The 14,880-nt window shown below is 30.1% G+C and overlaps 1 protein-coding gene across 5 annotated transcripts in view; it reads left to right on the top strand.

The window, feature by feature from the left end:
• LOC106471850 (pituitary tumor-transforming gene 1 protein-interacting protein-like) overlaps positions 1–14,218 on the top strand; it is a 15,528-nt gene extending 1,310 nt beyond the window's left edge. For 4 of the 5 annotated variants that reach the window (XM_013932473.2, XM_022400464.1, XM_022400462.1 and 1 more), the window contains exons 2-8: positions 517–576; positions 1,237–1,679; positions 3,416–3,468; positions 5,002–5,113; positions 8,660–8,831; positions 12,118–12,164; positions 14,107–14,218. In XM_013932473.2, coding sequence (XP_013787927.1) covers positions 1,448–1,679; positions 3,416–3,468; positions 5,002–5,113; positions 8,660–8,831; positions 12,118–12,164; positions 14,107–14,150 — 660 coding nt within the window. In that variant the 5' untranslated portion in view covers positions 517–576; positions 1,237–1,447 and the 3' untranslated portion in view covers positions 14,151–14,218. The remainder of the gene's footprint in view (positions 1–516; positions 577–1,236; positions 1,680–3,415; positions 3,469–5,001; positions 5,114–8,659; positions 8,832–12,117; positions 12,165–14,106) is intronic. The other variant, XM_013932474.2, reaches the window with a different exon arrangement.
• Positions 14,219–14,880: the final 662 nt, after the last annotated feature.

Here is a 14,880-nt window from a genome sequence, read left to right on the forward strand (position 1 = left end):
CCACTTAGTTTATTGTATGTCTTGTTTTTTCCTAATTCAGTGACTAATAAGTATTCATGAATGGTTTTAAAGTTTTAGTTTTGATTTTTTCAAATAGAAACTGCTTCTGGATACAAAAAATAAACACACTCAGAACAATAAAGAGAGCTATTGTTTGATATATCACTTACTCATATTGGTCAAGCACCCACTCATTAATGCCCTGTTTTTGGTGCTAACATTCACCTGTTGGTCACTACTAGATGGCAGAGGAATATTTAGCATTCTAGGCGATCTTTCTAAATTTGATATACAACTAGTGGGAGTATGGTTGCCTTGAAGTAAATAGTGCAAACTCAGTATGTAATAGTACTGTAGATGTTTTTCATTTGTTGTGTGGTGTACAATAAGTTAGTATTTTGATTATGGGAAATTTATATATTCCCAACTGTGACTTTGCACTCTGACACTTCTGTAGCTGAGAACTACATTTCTCTGAGACTCCCTAATAAAAGACATTTCTAACTCTTCTTTCAGATATTTCATCGATTTTGTGAAATAATTGCAAGAAGACCATTCTGTGTATCTCTCCACTAAGTAAGTAAAATCAGTAATTTGATCTTCATACCAGTAGAGGTTATATCTACTCAATGGTTACATTAGAATTTCTGGATGAATCTTTCTTGAATGTGTTCACTCGATACATCGCAAAGCATACATGGCATTCTTATGCTACAGTTACTTGCCTTTTTACCTCTTCACTTTGGTTCTTTTTGCTTTGACATGTAAAAATACACTTTTATTTACAAAATCCGGAAACCTCACCATATGTTTATATGATGAATCCTTATTAGAACCAATGTATCCTAGGACCAGTGGTGTTTAGGACCATAGAGCAGTCCTCCTAGAGCTATCCCATAGTAGTAATAATAACCCAAAGATGTTACATAAGCATCTGTTAGCCATCAGGAACAGATACTACATTATAATTTTAATTTATTTAGCATTACTGGTTAGCATTACCCTATAGCAGTATACTATAGGTTAGTACTGCTCTGGGAGAACAATAGAACTTAAGTGGTAAATCATTCCAGTCCAATTTCTTTTACCTGTGCCTTCTTTTAAAGAAATTCTATTTATGTAGCTGTTATTGTTAGTCTACTCTAGGCATTTTTATGTTAACAGTAATACTTCCTCATTAATGTTTTTTTTAAAGTAAGTATGGTCAACTTTATAAAAAAAAATTTTTTGTTTTAGGTCGGGCAACTTATTCACCAGTTATAAACTAACGACAAGAAGAATAAGAAGACAACAGTCATTGCAGAAAGTTTGGTGAATTAGCTTGGACTTTGACTCTGTTACTCACATGAAGAATAAGACACGTACAAAATAATAGTGTATTATTTATGTTTATAGCCTGGTCAGCTGTTTTAATTCTGCCTGATCTCAGTTTTGAAAGAAAACAAGGATGCTGAATACAGTAAGGTATGTGGGCCTAATAACTGTTCTAAGTTGGGCACTTATGACTTGTCTTGGAGAAAGTATTGACCAAAATACAAAAGGAAATATGGACGATAATGCTAAAATAATTGATCCTGCTGCTACTAGTGTTACTGCTAGACCTACTAGCCCTAGCACTAGAGGAATTGAAAGTATCACAGAGAGCAAACCAACAACAACTTCTCATGCCCCCAGAGATGGTGAATATTGTTTGCTATGGATTTAGTAATAATAGTATACGTAAACTCAAATTTTGTATATGTTACTATAGATTTTGGAAATAAGTGGGCCTGAATAAATGTTAAAACTCCAGTTCAGCTAAATGTTCAGCTAATACACCCATTGCACCAGGATCGTTGTGGATTGTAAATTTTCAGATCATGTTACAAGTCTATCTGACAACTGTTTTATTTGTTTTATATAATGTAATGGGTTTGTCATATAGGATTACTAAATTTTTCCTTTTATAGATATACCTGCAAGAAAAGTTAGGTAGTTAACTCAGTTAACTGATATAATCAATTATCTATGAGCATTGATACATCAATTAGTACTACACAAAATAATTGATTAATCGAAATTACAATTATATTGTTTAATGTCACAAAAATAACTAATTAAAATTAGTGTTTTCAATTGTTACTGTTTTCAAGTATTCTAATTATCAAAGTAATTGATATATTTCCATTATCATTTATTATTATTATCTTAAATTAATTCAAGGTCATTGAAATTACTTGACTAGTGTAACTATTTATGAAAATAATCAGCTAATAGAATTTAGTGTTTTGATCGTTACTATTTTCAATTATTCCAACTATCCAAGTATTGTAAGTATTGTTTTACACAAGCATAACTTAAATCTTTATTCATATGAAGGGTAAAATTGGCCAACCCCTCCCATACCTCCCACATAACACAAATGCATTCAAAATCTTTTGAGCCAAACTGTAAAAGTTTTGAAACTTTTAATTTTTAATTTAATGGAACCCCTATTGAAGCAATGGCAAATGTAAGGAGGGTTAGAGGACCATGCACAGGACAGAGCAGCATGGAGGAAGAGTAGTCAGAGCAAAGATTTCAGCATTGAACCGGCAGTTGTGTATGGCTGAATGAATGAAACGACAATGGTTAATTGATTGTGGGGCAAAATAATTGTGTGTGTTTTCTTGAATTTAGAACAGGTTTACCATAGTGAACACATTCACCAGTATAGCAGTCTTCAAAGTAACAAGGACTGAATCTTTTCATAATGGAAGGAGCCTGAAGTATAGTATTGAGATAAAACAATGCTAACATTTTCAAAGATTATAAATTGTTTTTAAGAGTTTGATAAACTATTTTCTGATAAGAGGAAAATGCTTGTGGTAGAAAAAAAAATAGCCATTTGTCAAACTTTTTCATTACTTAGCTATAGTAGTAGAACTATATGAAATCTTCCAAAATTTGCTTGATTAAATTAATGTAGTATCCTGCACTTTTAATAACATTACGTACTGACAACAAGAACATTTGATCTTTCAAGGCTGCCCTTGCACCCTCACCCTTAAGAAAAGAAAAAATTTAAACCCACCCTTTATGTTTCAGAAAATCATTGTTTCTCCTAATAAACTTCTGATAATCTTTACTGATACATCCCTTCAATCATCTTCTAGCCCTAATTTGAATCCTTTCCATTAAGTCATTAGCCTTGTGGGCTGAGTGTGGCCCAGTGATTAGCATGCCAAACTATGGATCTGTGTAGTCATGTCCTGCTTCACAGTTCAGTTAATAATGAGACTGTGGCTTGCTTTATGCTCCTACACAGTCAATATAAGAGGGTGAAGCAAATTTATGTTAATAATAGTGTTGTAATTCTAACCCGATGATGGACATTTTTGAGCATTAATCTTTTTTTACGAAAAACTAAAATTTGTGTTCTTGTATTTTTCATCAGCATGTGCTCAACACAATGATTCATGTGAAGATTGTGTCAAGTCAAGTGCCAAGGTGGGCCATAATATTGATCTTTTTTTTTTAGCTTATTTCATTAGAAATAAGTAAATATATTGTGACATTCTTATTCTGTAACATGAAACTAAGTCATCTACAATAGTCTTGACTAACCCAATTAACACCAGAAACTGTTTGTTAACTCATAAAGGCAAGTTACACGAGTCAATTCATAAACACTAGAGGAGTGAAATTTACATTTTGAGCATCAAATCTAATCAAGCATTAGTATAAGCAGTATTAATAAAAACTACTAATTAAAACTTATCATTACCTAATTCAGTAGTTAAGAATTTGCGGACTGCATATGTTGGCATCACATTGTTTAGAATAATTAATACAAATCTACATCACAAACCAATCAACAATAAACACCTCAAACATTCAATATTGTGTGACTACTGAGTTACATCTTACTCTTTAGTTTAAGCTTAGATAAGATGATTGAACAAAATGTAAGTAAGAAATCTGTAAGTTATTATTATTAATAGAAGTTATGTGTGTGTGATGTAATAAATGTGTAATAATATGTATATACACACACACAATATATGCAGTTTATATGCCTTGTTTAAGTGATTAAGAAATACTGTACATATGTAAGTTACTAAATGTGTATAACAAGTTTTTCATCTGCTGTAACAAATAAAATGTAATATATTAGCAATAATTTGATAAAAATCTTAATTTTGTACTATTTTACCAAAGATAAACTTACACAATAGTTCCATTCTCTGCTATATTTTGCATTGACTTTAATTGGATTTCAGATTGCTAAAGTTGCATGGCTGTTATTACAACACCTTGTAGTCTAGATTACTGCAGAAATAAGTCAGTCATAATCAGTCACAGGAAATAATACAATCATAGTATGGTACAATAAGTATAAGTTCTATTTTAGAGGGCAGCCGTACATTAACTGTGCAGCGGTAAAGATGCGTATATTTGCATAATAATCAGCTATGATTTTATTTAAAGTTTTCCATTGGTGCTACATACGTGTGCTTTAAGATGTGCATTTCATTTCATGACTTATTTTTGTGTTTTAGTGGGATTTACAAATCCATGGTCTAACATTGAAATATTTTTAATTTAACTTAAATTTAATTAAGAATTACTCAGTGGTTAAATGTTGAAATACTCTACTTAAATTTAGGATGTACTTGAATATCAGTAGTGAGTATGTACATGAAATCCAAAACACATGAGGTGTTTGGCTTCATGTATTGTGATATATATAAATCTTTTATACTGTGTGCTTTCTAAGTTTCTTGAATAGTAAATAAAGAGGGCGTCTGTGTATGGACACTCCCATATTATTTTTGTTAGACTGTTTCATTGCCAATTATGGGTAAGGGAACATAATACACATGCTACACAACTTTTAGCTGATGGCACCATCTCAAACATGCTCCCTTAAATATTTTGACCTGTGTAATTATCAAGTAAAAAAGCATTTTTTAATCAGTAATTTAGTATTCATCTGTTGTGTATAGTTGACCAAAACATGAACTTGTTTCTCTTCCTTAGTGTTACTATTGTTACAAAAATAGACGATGCTCCTATTATCCTTATAGCCACCTTGTGCCCCGATATGAGGAGTGTGGATCCCTGGGAGATATGGCATGGGGAACTTGTCTTAGTAAGTAATTTAATAGGAACTTATGAAACAGTGGGCCACTGATGTGTCACTCACATCTGTCTTTATAAGTAAGTAAAAAGTGTGGTTTACAGTTACAGAGCTTTAGAATAAAGAGTTTACATAATCCCAAATGCAATTGTGTTTTACTTGTAACTAGAAATAGCAAAGCTTTGAATATTTAAGAAAATTCGTTCTTTAGATAATAAGATGCAGAACCTTCACTTTAAATTATAAAATTCTGGCTTATTGCAATTTCAAGTTGTTTCATTTGTAGGGATGTAAAGACAAATTACCATTGAATCTTGTAGCTTAGTTACAATTTGAGTAATTTTTTTTTGGAGCTTGTGCTCAATGACCAAACATTACATGACATATAAAACTTATCTCTCTTTTTCCTGTCAGGTTTATTAAGAGAAACTCAATAAAAATAATTTAATATTTAATTAGTTAACTGAAACTTGAAAAAGGTAAAGCTATGAGAAGTTTCAAGAGTAATACCTTTTCTTCATGGTGGTATACAAATTACAAACTCGCATGATAGGGATTTAGAGGTTTGTGTGGAGGGTATGCACCAATCGTAGTGAAAGAGTTAATGAAGTCAAATTCCCTACCAGTGCATTACTGTATAAAAGAAGCAAATACAAGATTGGCACATGTATATACAAAAAGTGTATTTAGCATATTAATGCATAATCATTAAAGAAAGAAATTCTACTAGTGTACACCATGTCAATGACTGGGACAAAGTGCACATCACAACCTTTTAAAAGCTATGTTCAAAATTTAATTACATATCTTTATTATCAATGTATTTCAAGAATTTGGCATCCAAACATGATTTATAATTCAAGTTTTTATGTTATCTAAGTTTTAATTTCTTAATTTCAAAAATAAATATATAAATTCTCAATTGTCACTTCTGTGTGTCATGTAATGCCTCTGCTCTCTACTTTCCTCATTTTATATTTTCCTTCTACCCTTATATGAATTTCTGAGTGTCCAAGTAATGATAAACACATAGTAGAGATATTGACAAGCTAGAATAAAAACTTAAAACCTCCAATCTTCTTGCTTTACTGAGATATAAAAAAAAAATGTCAAACCCATGTGACATCTCTCTCCCAGGTCTTTAAAAAAAATGTGAACAGTTCTCTCTGACATTGCTTTGGGTTATTTGTAACCAATAGAAGGAGCATCTTTTTCTTTGCAAGATTCTTTATATTGTTATTTCATTTTGGCACCTGTAAGTAGATATTTAGCATAAGTTTCACTGTTTACAATTATGGTGTTCAGGTTCGAGCAGCTAACAGAATTTTTTTTCATCTATGTATAGCTTAGTTAGAAAGCTAGTTAAAGTACATTAGTACTGAGACATTCTGTTCTTGTGCCTGGTATATTTTTTGTATTTAAAATATATATATTTGAAAAGATAATTAATGATTGTGTGGAGAATCAACATAGTATGAAAAAAATTAGTGCTAAGGAAGTGTGTTCTCAAATACTAGTCACTGAAATAGACTTAAACTGTAATGTAAGTCTAGAATCTCTTGTTTCTTTTGTGTATTTTTTATTGTTATATATTTTAAATAGAAACTTATTAGGTTATATAACAAAGAGTAAGTGAAAAAAAATATTAAAATTTCACGTAGCCAGCTCGAGCTAACAGCATCACATGATTTTAACTCCATCTGTTGTTTATAAAAACTTCTCTCACTATGATTAATTACTTGTCATACACTTAGATAGGATCTAAAGGGCATTATGAAATAATAAAAGTGAGTAAGTGTATGAAAAGGCTAGAAAGCTAAGGTGTAGATAAGTAATTATAATTGTCTATTACAATCTGTACTCATTTTAGAAAAAAGGTATTATTGATTTTATTTCTTTTTTTTTTTCATTGGTAATTGATGATTTGACTATAGTTAGTGTTGTGGTAGAGTAAAATAAGAGATATAATATAAAGGTTTACTGAAAAACTTTTGATATTTTATATTTGCAATTGAAATATGAAAACTAAAATGAAGTAGTTTTCTTCCTATCATAAAAATCACTTCACTCAGACTGACTCAGTAAAGGTTTCAATCATTTACAGACAGATCTGTAGTACAGATACTTTAATTAAAAAAAACTGCTTTTCTGTACACCAGAGACTTGTAATGTTTACTAAAAACTTGTCAAATTATGTGATGATATACTTAGTATAATTGTAGTTATAGTAAACATTACTATATATAACTATACAGGAATGGGATTGGTCCAATGGACCAACATTGTTAACAGAGGGTTAATACATAATATCAGTATTTATATCTTCAGGTTTAATATAGCCTTTAACATTGTCAATAATACTAATTGTTGTTGACTGATTTTCACATTGTTTGTAACAGAATTATTTTTGTATATAAAATTTTACAAGAATAAAAAAAAAATTCCATATTTTTTCTGGGGTATAAATACCAGTTCAAATTGAGTAGTATGCTTTTGTCTTAGTTACACAACATAAAATTTTGAAAGTAATGTAAGATGCAATGAAGCATAATAGCTTTTAAATAAAATATAAATGCTAAATACATGTAAATAAACTGAGAAATGACTTAATTACATAATATTTATAATATGATAACAACTGAAAGCCTCCATAATTAGGATATTTTGAAATTTTCATTAAAGTTACCAGTAATTAGACAGAATTAGGGATTTTTATAATCCAGACAACACTGAAAATAATAGCCAAGTGATATGCCTGGCAAACAGGGAAATTAGGAAACTGATATTGAATTTTACCCACACATACTAATGGAAAAAAGATATTAAGCATATAACAAGTTTATAAAGAATTTCCAGTCTACCATGTTCATAAATCTTTGTAAGTGAACAGGAATTATGAAAACCAAATATATACGCATAAATACACTGTTCATGTACACATTTTGTTCCAGTGCTTATAATGTATTTATGCATTACAAAATTTCCATTGGAAGACATACCTGACTAGTGAAAAAAAACCACAGTAAACGAAATGAACTGTCAGAAGTCTGATATCAGAGAAACTAGTTTCGACACATTTGAACATCTTCTTCAGTCTCACGTCTTCTGGCAGGAAAAACTGGTCGACAAATGGCGATGTGACAGCTGACCTTGAAATTCCCTTAAGGATACGGGAGGTCAGGAAGTTGTTTAGTTTCAAATGACCTTGGAAGGTGTTGAAATTAGGCAGGCTTTTGATTAAGCAGCTATCGGAGATTCTTCTTTTTACTTAATTTTCAGACTTCTGACAGTTCGTTCCCTTTACTGTGGTTTTTTCACTAATTGCTACACACAATATTGTGTTCATTTATTACATACCTAACTCTTCCCCCTATACATTTAGATCATCATTTATTCAACCATCTGATTTCATCATAGATTACAATTTTGTTGTTTTGATTGTGCTTCAAAGTGTGTTTCAAAGCTGAAATTCATACTGTACCAATAGTCTGAAGATAAGTACGGTTTATTAATAATGACAGATTGTCATTCTGTTTTATGGACAATTTTATTTTCTAGTTAACTTCGAGGCCTTGATCATCAGCTTGAGTGTTATTGGCGGTGTAATTCTTTTAGCCATCACTATCTGTTGTTGTTGCTGCTGCAGAAAACGAAAAAGGAAAGCTATGGATAGAGACCAGGCTCAATGGGAGCAACAACGTGAGGAACGTAGATTAAGAGCCGAGGAAAGGTACAGTAGTTTTTGTTTTTGTTTTTGTAAGATCTGTAATAATTACACTTTTTGAAAATGAGATTCATTACCAAGAATTTTTGTCATAAAAATCATTTTCTTGAAGTAAATAGTTACACAACAAGATGTCTATTCTTTTTTTTTCCCCCATTTGAGATTGATCTTTCAAATGAAACTTGTCTATTACTGTTGAGATTAGTATGTAGTTTAATGAATAGGTCCACTGCTACATGTGTACAGAAACCAATTTCAATGCATCATTGAGAAATAGCATGCAATTTTGATATATCAGTTGTTACAGATATTCATATATCTAGCCAGGAACTTCACCACTAGACTAATGTAGCAAGTGTTTCTTTAAGTGAGGAGTTAGGCTTCACAAGTGGAAGAAAAGTGTTTCATGACTAACTATGTTACCAGTTTCTGATAAAAGTACACTCACTATGTGAACTTATTGTCATGTATGTAAGAAAACAATATAGGAAATAGTTTTATTCCAATCGGTTCTGGCCCGGCATGGCCAGGTGGTTAGGGTGCTCGACTCGCAGTCTGCGGGTTCAATTCCCCGTCCCACTAAATATGCTCGTCCTTTCAGTCGTGAGGGCGTTATAATATGATGGTCAATCCCACTATTCATTGGTAAAAGAGTAGCCCAAGAGTTGGCAGTGGGTGGTGATGACTAGCTGCCTTCCCTCTAGTCTCACACTGCTAAATTAGGGATGACTAGCGCAGATAGCCCTCGTGTAGCTTTGCGCGAAATTCAAAACAAACAAACCAATCAGTTCTACAAAATTAAAAGTTGTGAATCAAAAACACAAAGTACCAAAACGTCTTAAATCTGTAAATCGTTTTTTACATGCATTGATTTATTAAAGATCAGAATCATTTTACAATACTGAGAATGAGTTTTATCTTTTTTCAGCTGTAAAAGTAATAATCTTATAACATTAGCCTCCATTAGCACATGTAAAATGTTGGTATAAAGGTGTGTAATAATGAACTCATATTTATCAAATACGTAAAATGTGGTTCATCCAATATTAATAAGATTGTGATGTCAAACAATCTGTCATTATTCTTAAACCACATAGCAAAATGTATATATCTGCATTGTGTTCTAATTTAGTTATATGTATGGTACTGAGTTGCTTGTTTGATTTGAAAGTTAGGTAAAGATATTCCTTAAAGGAGAGTTTTTTTTCTACCATTGATTCTGTTTTTTGTTAATCAGTTTGAGTGCAGCATATTTTAGGTTTTCTCTATTGAACAAAACTAGTAGGTTGACGTGTTATCAGTTTTGGTCTGTTGAACCACATAGTGGTCAAGATTTCTGCTAAGTTACATGCCGTATGGTAAATTATGCCAGTAGTTCATTTATTTGTAAGGTTGTAGACACATATATATATTTGTGATTAATTTTATTGCAATTCAACCCAAAAGGCATTGAAAGTATTGTTCACTGATTTTAAGAAATGCCAACATTGTGTTTCGGACTGTTTGCATACATGAAACATCTGCACATTAATCATGAATATTCATCAGTGTTCTAAATAGATATAGATCTTGTTCTTAGCTGATAATAATTTATGTAGCTCATCAGAAAGAAATACCTAATTAAAATTTGACTTGTATCAAGTTTGATTTGTAATGTATAGAACTGTTGTTTTCATGAAATTACATTGACATTTCTTGTAACCACTTTTGAAAAATATTACTATAGTTAATAACTTAATATAAATTTTATCAGTTTTAATTCATATAAGTTATAGAACTGGTTTTCATTAAAATATTTTTCATTCCATAATGGATTACATTTGAGTAAAGTAAATACTGAATGGCAAGGTTTGAACTGCATCAGTTTTAGAACTTGTTTCACAATTGATGTTACATAAAACACTCAGAAATAAATTACAAATTAAGTAACATCATATAATCTAGAATTATTTTTTTTCAGTCATATTTGATAGAAAATCAACTTTTTAAGAAATAAAAATGTGAAGTTAAAGAGCTACAAAAAGGCAAAAATTTTAGGAGCCCTTTATAAAAATAATCTTTTGACCAAGTTCTAAATAAATAATCTAAACATACAAATAAAAAATATGAGGAGGAGGAGTTAAATTTAACTACATCAGATTTTGTTCTCTTAGTTATTCTCAATTAAGAGAGAAAGAATAGTAATTTTGTGTATATAATGTGGATAACTTTTATTAGAATATACTAAATATTAACACCTGTATACTTAGAAAGTCTACCTAATTGGGCTCTTTTCTTTTTTTAAGCCAAGAAGCAAAGTATGTTCACTTTGGCTCTAAAATGTGTGCTGAAATTTCCATAAATCTTATTTTCTACATGTGTACTGTAGATTCAATTGAACCACATTCATTTGAAATGATTTAAAAATTATAGCATAAATAAGCATTATAGGAAAAATGGCTGATACAAATGATATTTTGATGGAGGATTTGTGTTGCATGCTCAGCTAACATAATGTGCTCTGATTTTGAGCAAAACGCCTTATTAGCAGTCAAGATGCTATTATGTTCTTCTGGAAAGCCAGATAGGACTAGTAAAGGAAGGTTTGTTTGTTGTCAGTGTTGTTGTGATGTAATGTCACACAAAATATTGATCTGTAGATCATGCATTGCCAATATAAGACGTTATATACCATAATAAGAAAGTATCTTTTTAAATTTTGATAACAGTACAGCGTTGGGTTTAGTAGCAAGTGAATTTAGGTATGTGAAATGCTATTATTATTATGATGACTAAGATACTAATGGTAATAGCTGATGTTTACATTGTTTCATTAATGGTAATATGAATCTGATGAACTAACTAGTTCAGATCTACATGTAATTTTGCACCCCGAGTTCCTACTGTTGCATAGGCTATAAAGGAAGATTTTCATGGGCACCGTTCTCAAGAGGACCTCCACTGAATGCTCTTTTCTTTTGACTTAAACATAAATATAATTTCATTAAATTTTGTCCAAAACCAACTCAGCTGCTTATAATTGGTGAATTATGACACTTTAAGAAATTGTAAATTTTTATAGTAGTTTCTTGTGAAAAACTTTTTATTTAACTTACATGCCAAAATACAATGAATATGAATGTTGTACAAGTTTGCTAAATTCAATAATCATTTGCAGTTTTAATTTCAGTTTGGTCTAGACATATTTAAAGTACCATTTCCAATAGTTCAAGTAGAAAATGTAAATAGACTAATAAATATAACACATCATATATTTTCTTTCATAGTAAAATAATTTTGTTTTTGTAAATAGGAAGCAGGAAAGACAAGTTAGAACTGATGAAATTCGTCGTAAATATGGTAAGTTTAATTTTATGTTACAGATAGTAGCTATTTTTGTAATTAATACAGACCTTTTTGTAAAAGTTGAATGTTCTGCATAAGAAAACAATTGCCCATAGATTATGTAGGAAGTTTGTTAGATTTACAAGTAATGGAAATGTAAAGGTCTCAAACATGAGCATAACTAGATTATGAACACCACTTTCTATCTGTTCTTGTACTAGAACTTTCAAGGCTTCATGTTACAGCAACAAAACTGTTGGGCTGTTAAAATATGTCTTCAATGTAAGAGGTTATGATTTAATGTACAGTAATCAGTTCTCTTTTATAAGGTACATATACCAACTCCGTCATGAATTCTTTTTTTTTAATATAATCCAATTGTTTAGTCATTATAACTGTTTTTGATTAGCTGTGTGAAAGGCTGGTCACCATAAACAGTTATTAACCTTTTTTTTTCCTTTGGAAAGAAATGTAGTTTTAAAGTTCTAGGATTAAAATAAATTCATCTTGATAAGTTCTGAAATTTCAATTGTTTGTTCTGTTTGGATTTTTCTATAGATATTTTGTACCAAAACAAGACATATTATTTACCAACATTTAATGTTATGTAATGATATAAATATGTGACTTCATTGTGTGTTGTTTGATGTCATGTAAATAGGAGGATCAATTTGTACTTTTCTTCTGGTGTTCAAGAACATATGGTAATTTATCAGTTTTAATAACATACAAGGTATTCCTTGAAATGTATTAATCACTTCTGCATTTTAAAGTATATATATATATATATATATATGTAATCAGTACTGTTTATCACTGTCTATTACCAATAGAGTAATTGCTTTAAAAAATATGCCAGTTTGTCTAGGTTTAGTCATGAATTATTTTTATTGGTGTTTTTTATTATTACTTATTTTGCCAAGTGCATGTATATGTTGTACGATCCTAATATGGTCTATATGTATTTTGCACAAGATGAGAATGATAGCAGTTGAATAGAGTAGTCACAGTTCTGACCTACTCACCCATGAAATAACTCTGCTGAGTGATGAATACAGTATCTGGTAATTTGATTTGCTCGATGCAGTCATTAAATGCTTCTAACAACTAATCGGTGTGAACAAGCATGATTCTTCAGATATGTTGCTTGGTGTTTGAAAAGCCAAAGACTATCATGTCATCTAGTTGCACACTATTGGAATTTTTGTTGATATTGTTTTAATATATATGTATTGGATAATTGTTGTATCATTATTTCTACTGTCAGTAAGGTAAGGTCTGTAACTGATATGGTTCATTTATCTATAAATAAATGAGTACAAGTTTTACAAAGGTGGTGCTTGTACATGCCCTAACTTGACCACTAGAATGTATAATGTATCACTTTTTGTGTGTACATGTAAGCCCTACCTAGACCCATGTTTGTAACTATTTCTACCCTCAACCAATAGTTAAGTTGCAATAAAGGAATTATGGATGTCAGTTAAAGGCTTGTGACTGATATGCCTAAGTCCAGTGTTAAAAGGAAGTTCATTTATCACAGCTGAATTTGCTGATTGGGTTGTTTCCATGTAACAAAATATTGATACTCAAAACAGTTCATAGAATCCTATTTGATAAGTTAGGAACTTTTCTCTTATACTACCTTTTTTTCTATATTAGATGATTGGGTGAAAAGTCTCAAATATTGCAATAAAGTGTAACTTGCTTAATAATATATTTGATTCAAACATTTTTAAAAGGTGCAGAAAATTTTCAAAATTGACTTTATTACACAGTATGTTTCATTGGAAAAATTCTAGTGTGAATTAAGCTTGTATATGTTTAAAATGAAACATACACATTCTCTTAAGTTAACCATTCAAAGAAACGTTTTTCCATGTTTATTAACCATTATTAATTAGTAGTTTGTATTAAATGCTTTTCATTTAACTGTTATCTCACATTTCTTGTGTAGGTTTGCTGAAGGATGACAATCCCTACCAACGATTTGATTCATGAAGATAGTCTGTTGTCTGCATTTCCATTTTATTTCGTATACTTTATTCTCTGATAAAATTGACTTAAAACTGAAAATGTAATCAAATACAGTGAATATACAAAACACACAATAGCAGTGGTCATATATATATATATATATATATATATATATATTGTAAATATACAAGAAATGATATCTGATATCCAAAAACGAGTCTTAACATCAATAAATTTTGTAGAAGTTTTATTATTAACTTTTACTGAAAGTGTTTGAAAAAAAGGATTATTTCTAGCAAAATTTCCAATATAAGAAAAATATTATTTTATTTTTAGTTAATACGTTTTAAAATATCTGAGGCTAAACAATATTCTCAGTCTATCATAATGTTTCAAGTACAGATTATATAAGGTTTCATCTATCAATAATATGTAAAATAATTGTTTATAAGAATAAATGTAGTCTAAAAATAAACATATTATTTTCATGGAAAACTTGTCTACTTCATTACAAACTTGTACATCCTACCAACTAACATTTATTTTGTCTGTAACAAACTCAAAGAACAAATTTCATGAAACATTCATATTGCCAAATATGATCTTCTGAGTTTTACGTAAACTATTACTTAATATACTTATAAAAAACAGTTAAAATCCATTTGTAAAAGCAAATCAGTTAAAAATATTTCTTTTTAATACAGTTGATTGGAAATGTAATTAATAAAAAAGTAAAAAAAAAAAATTTAACCCA

This window comes from Limulus polyphemus, unplaced genomic scaffold (assembly GCF_000517525.1).
Source record: "Limulus polyphemus unplaced genomic scaffold, Limulus_polyphemus-2.1.2 Scaffold4902, whole genome shotgun sequence".
NCBI classification, from domain to species: Eukaryota; Metazoa; Arthropoda; class Merostomata; order Xiphosura; family Limulidae; genus Limulus; species Limulus polyphemus.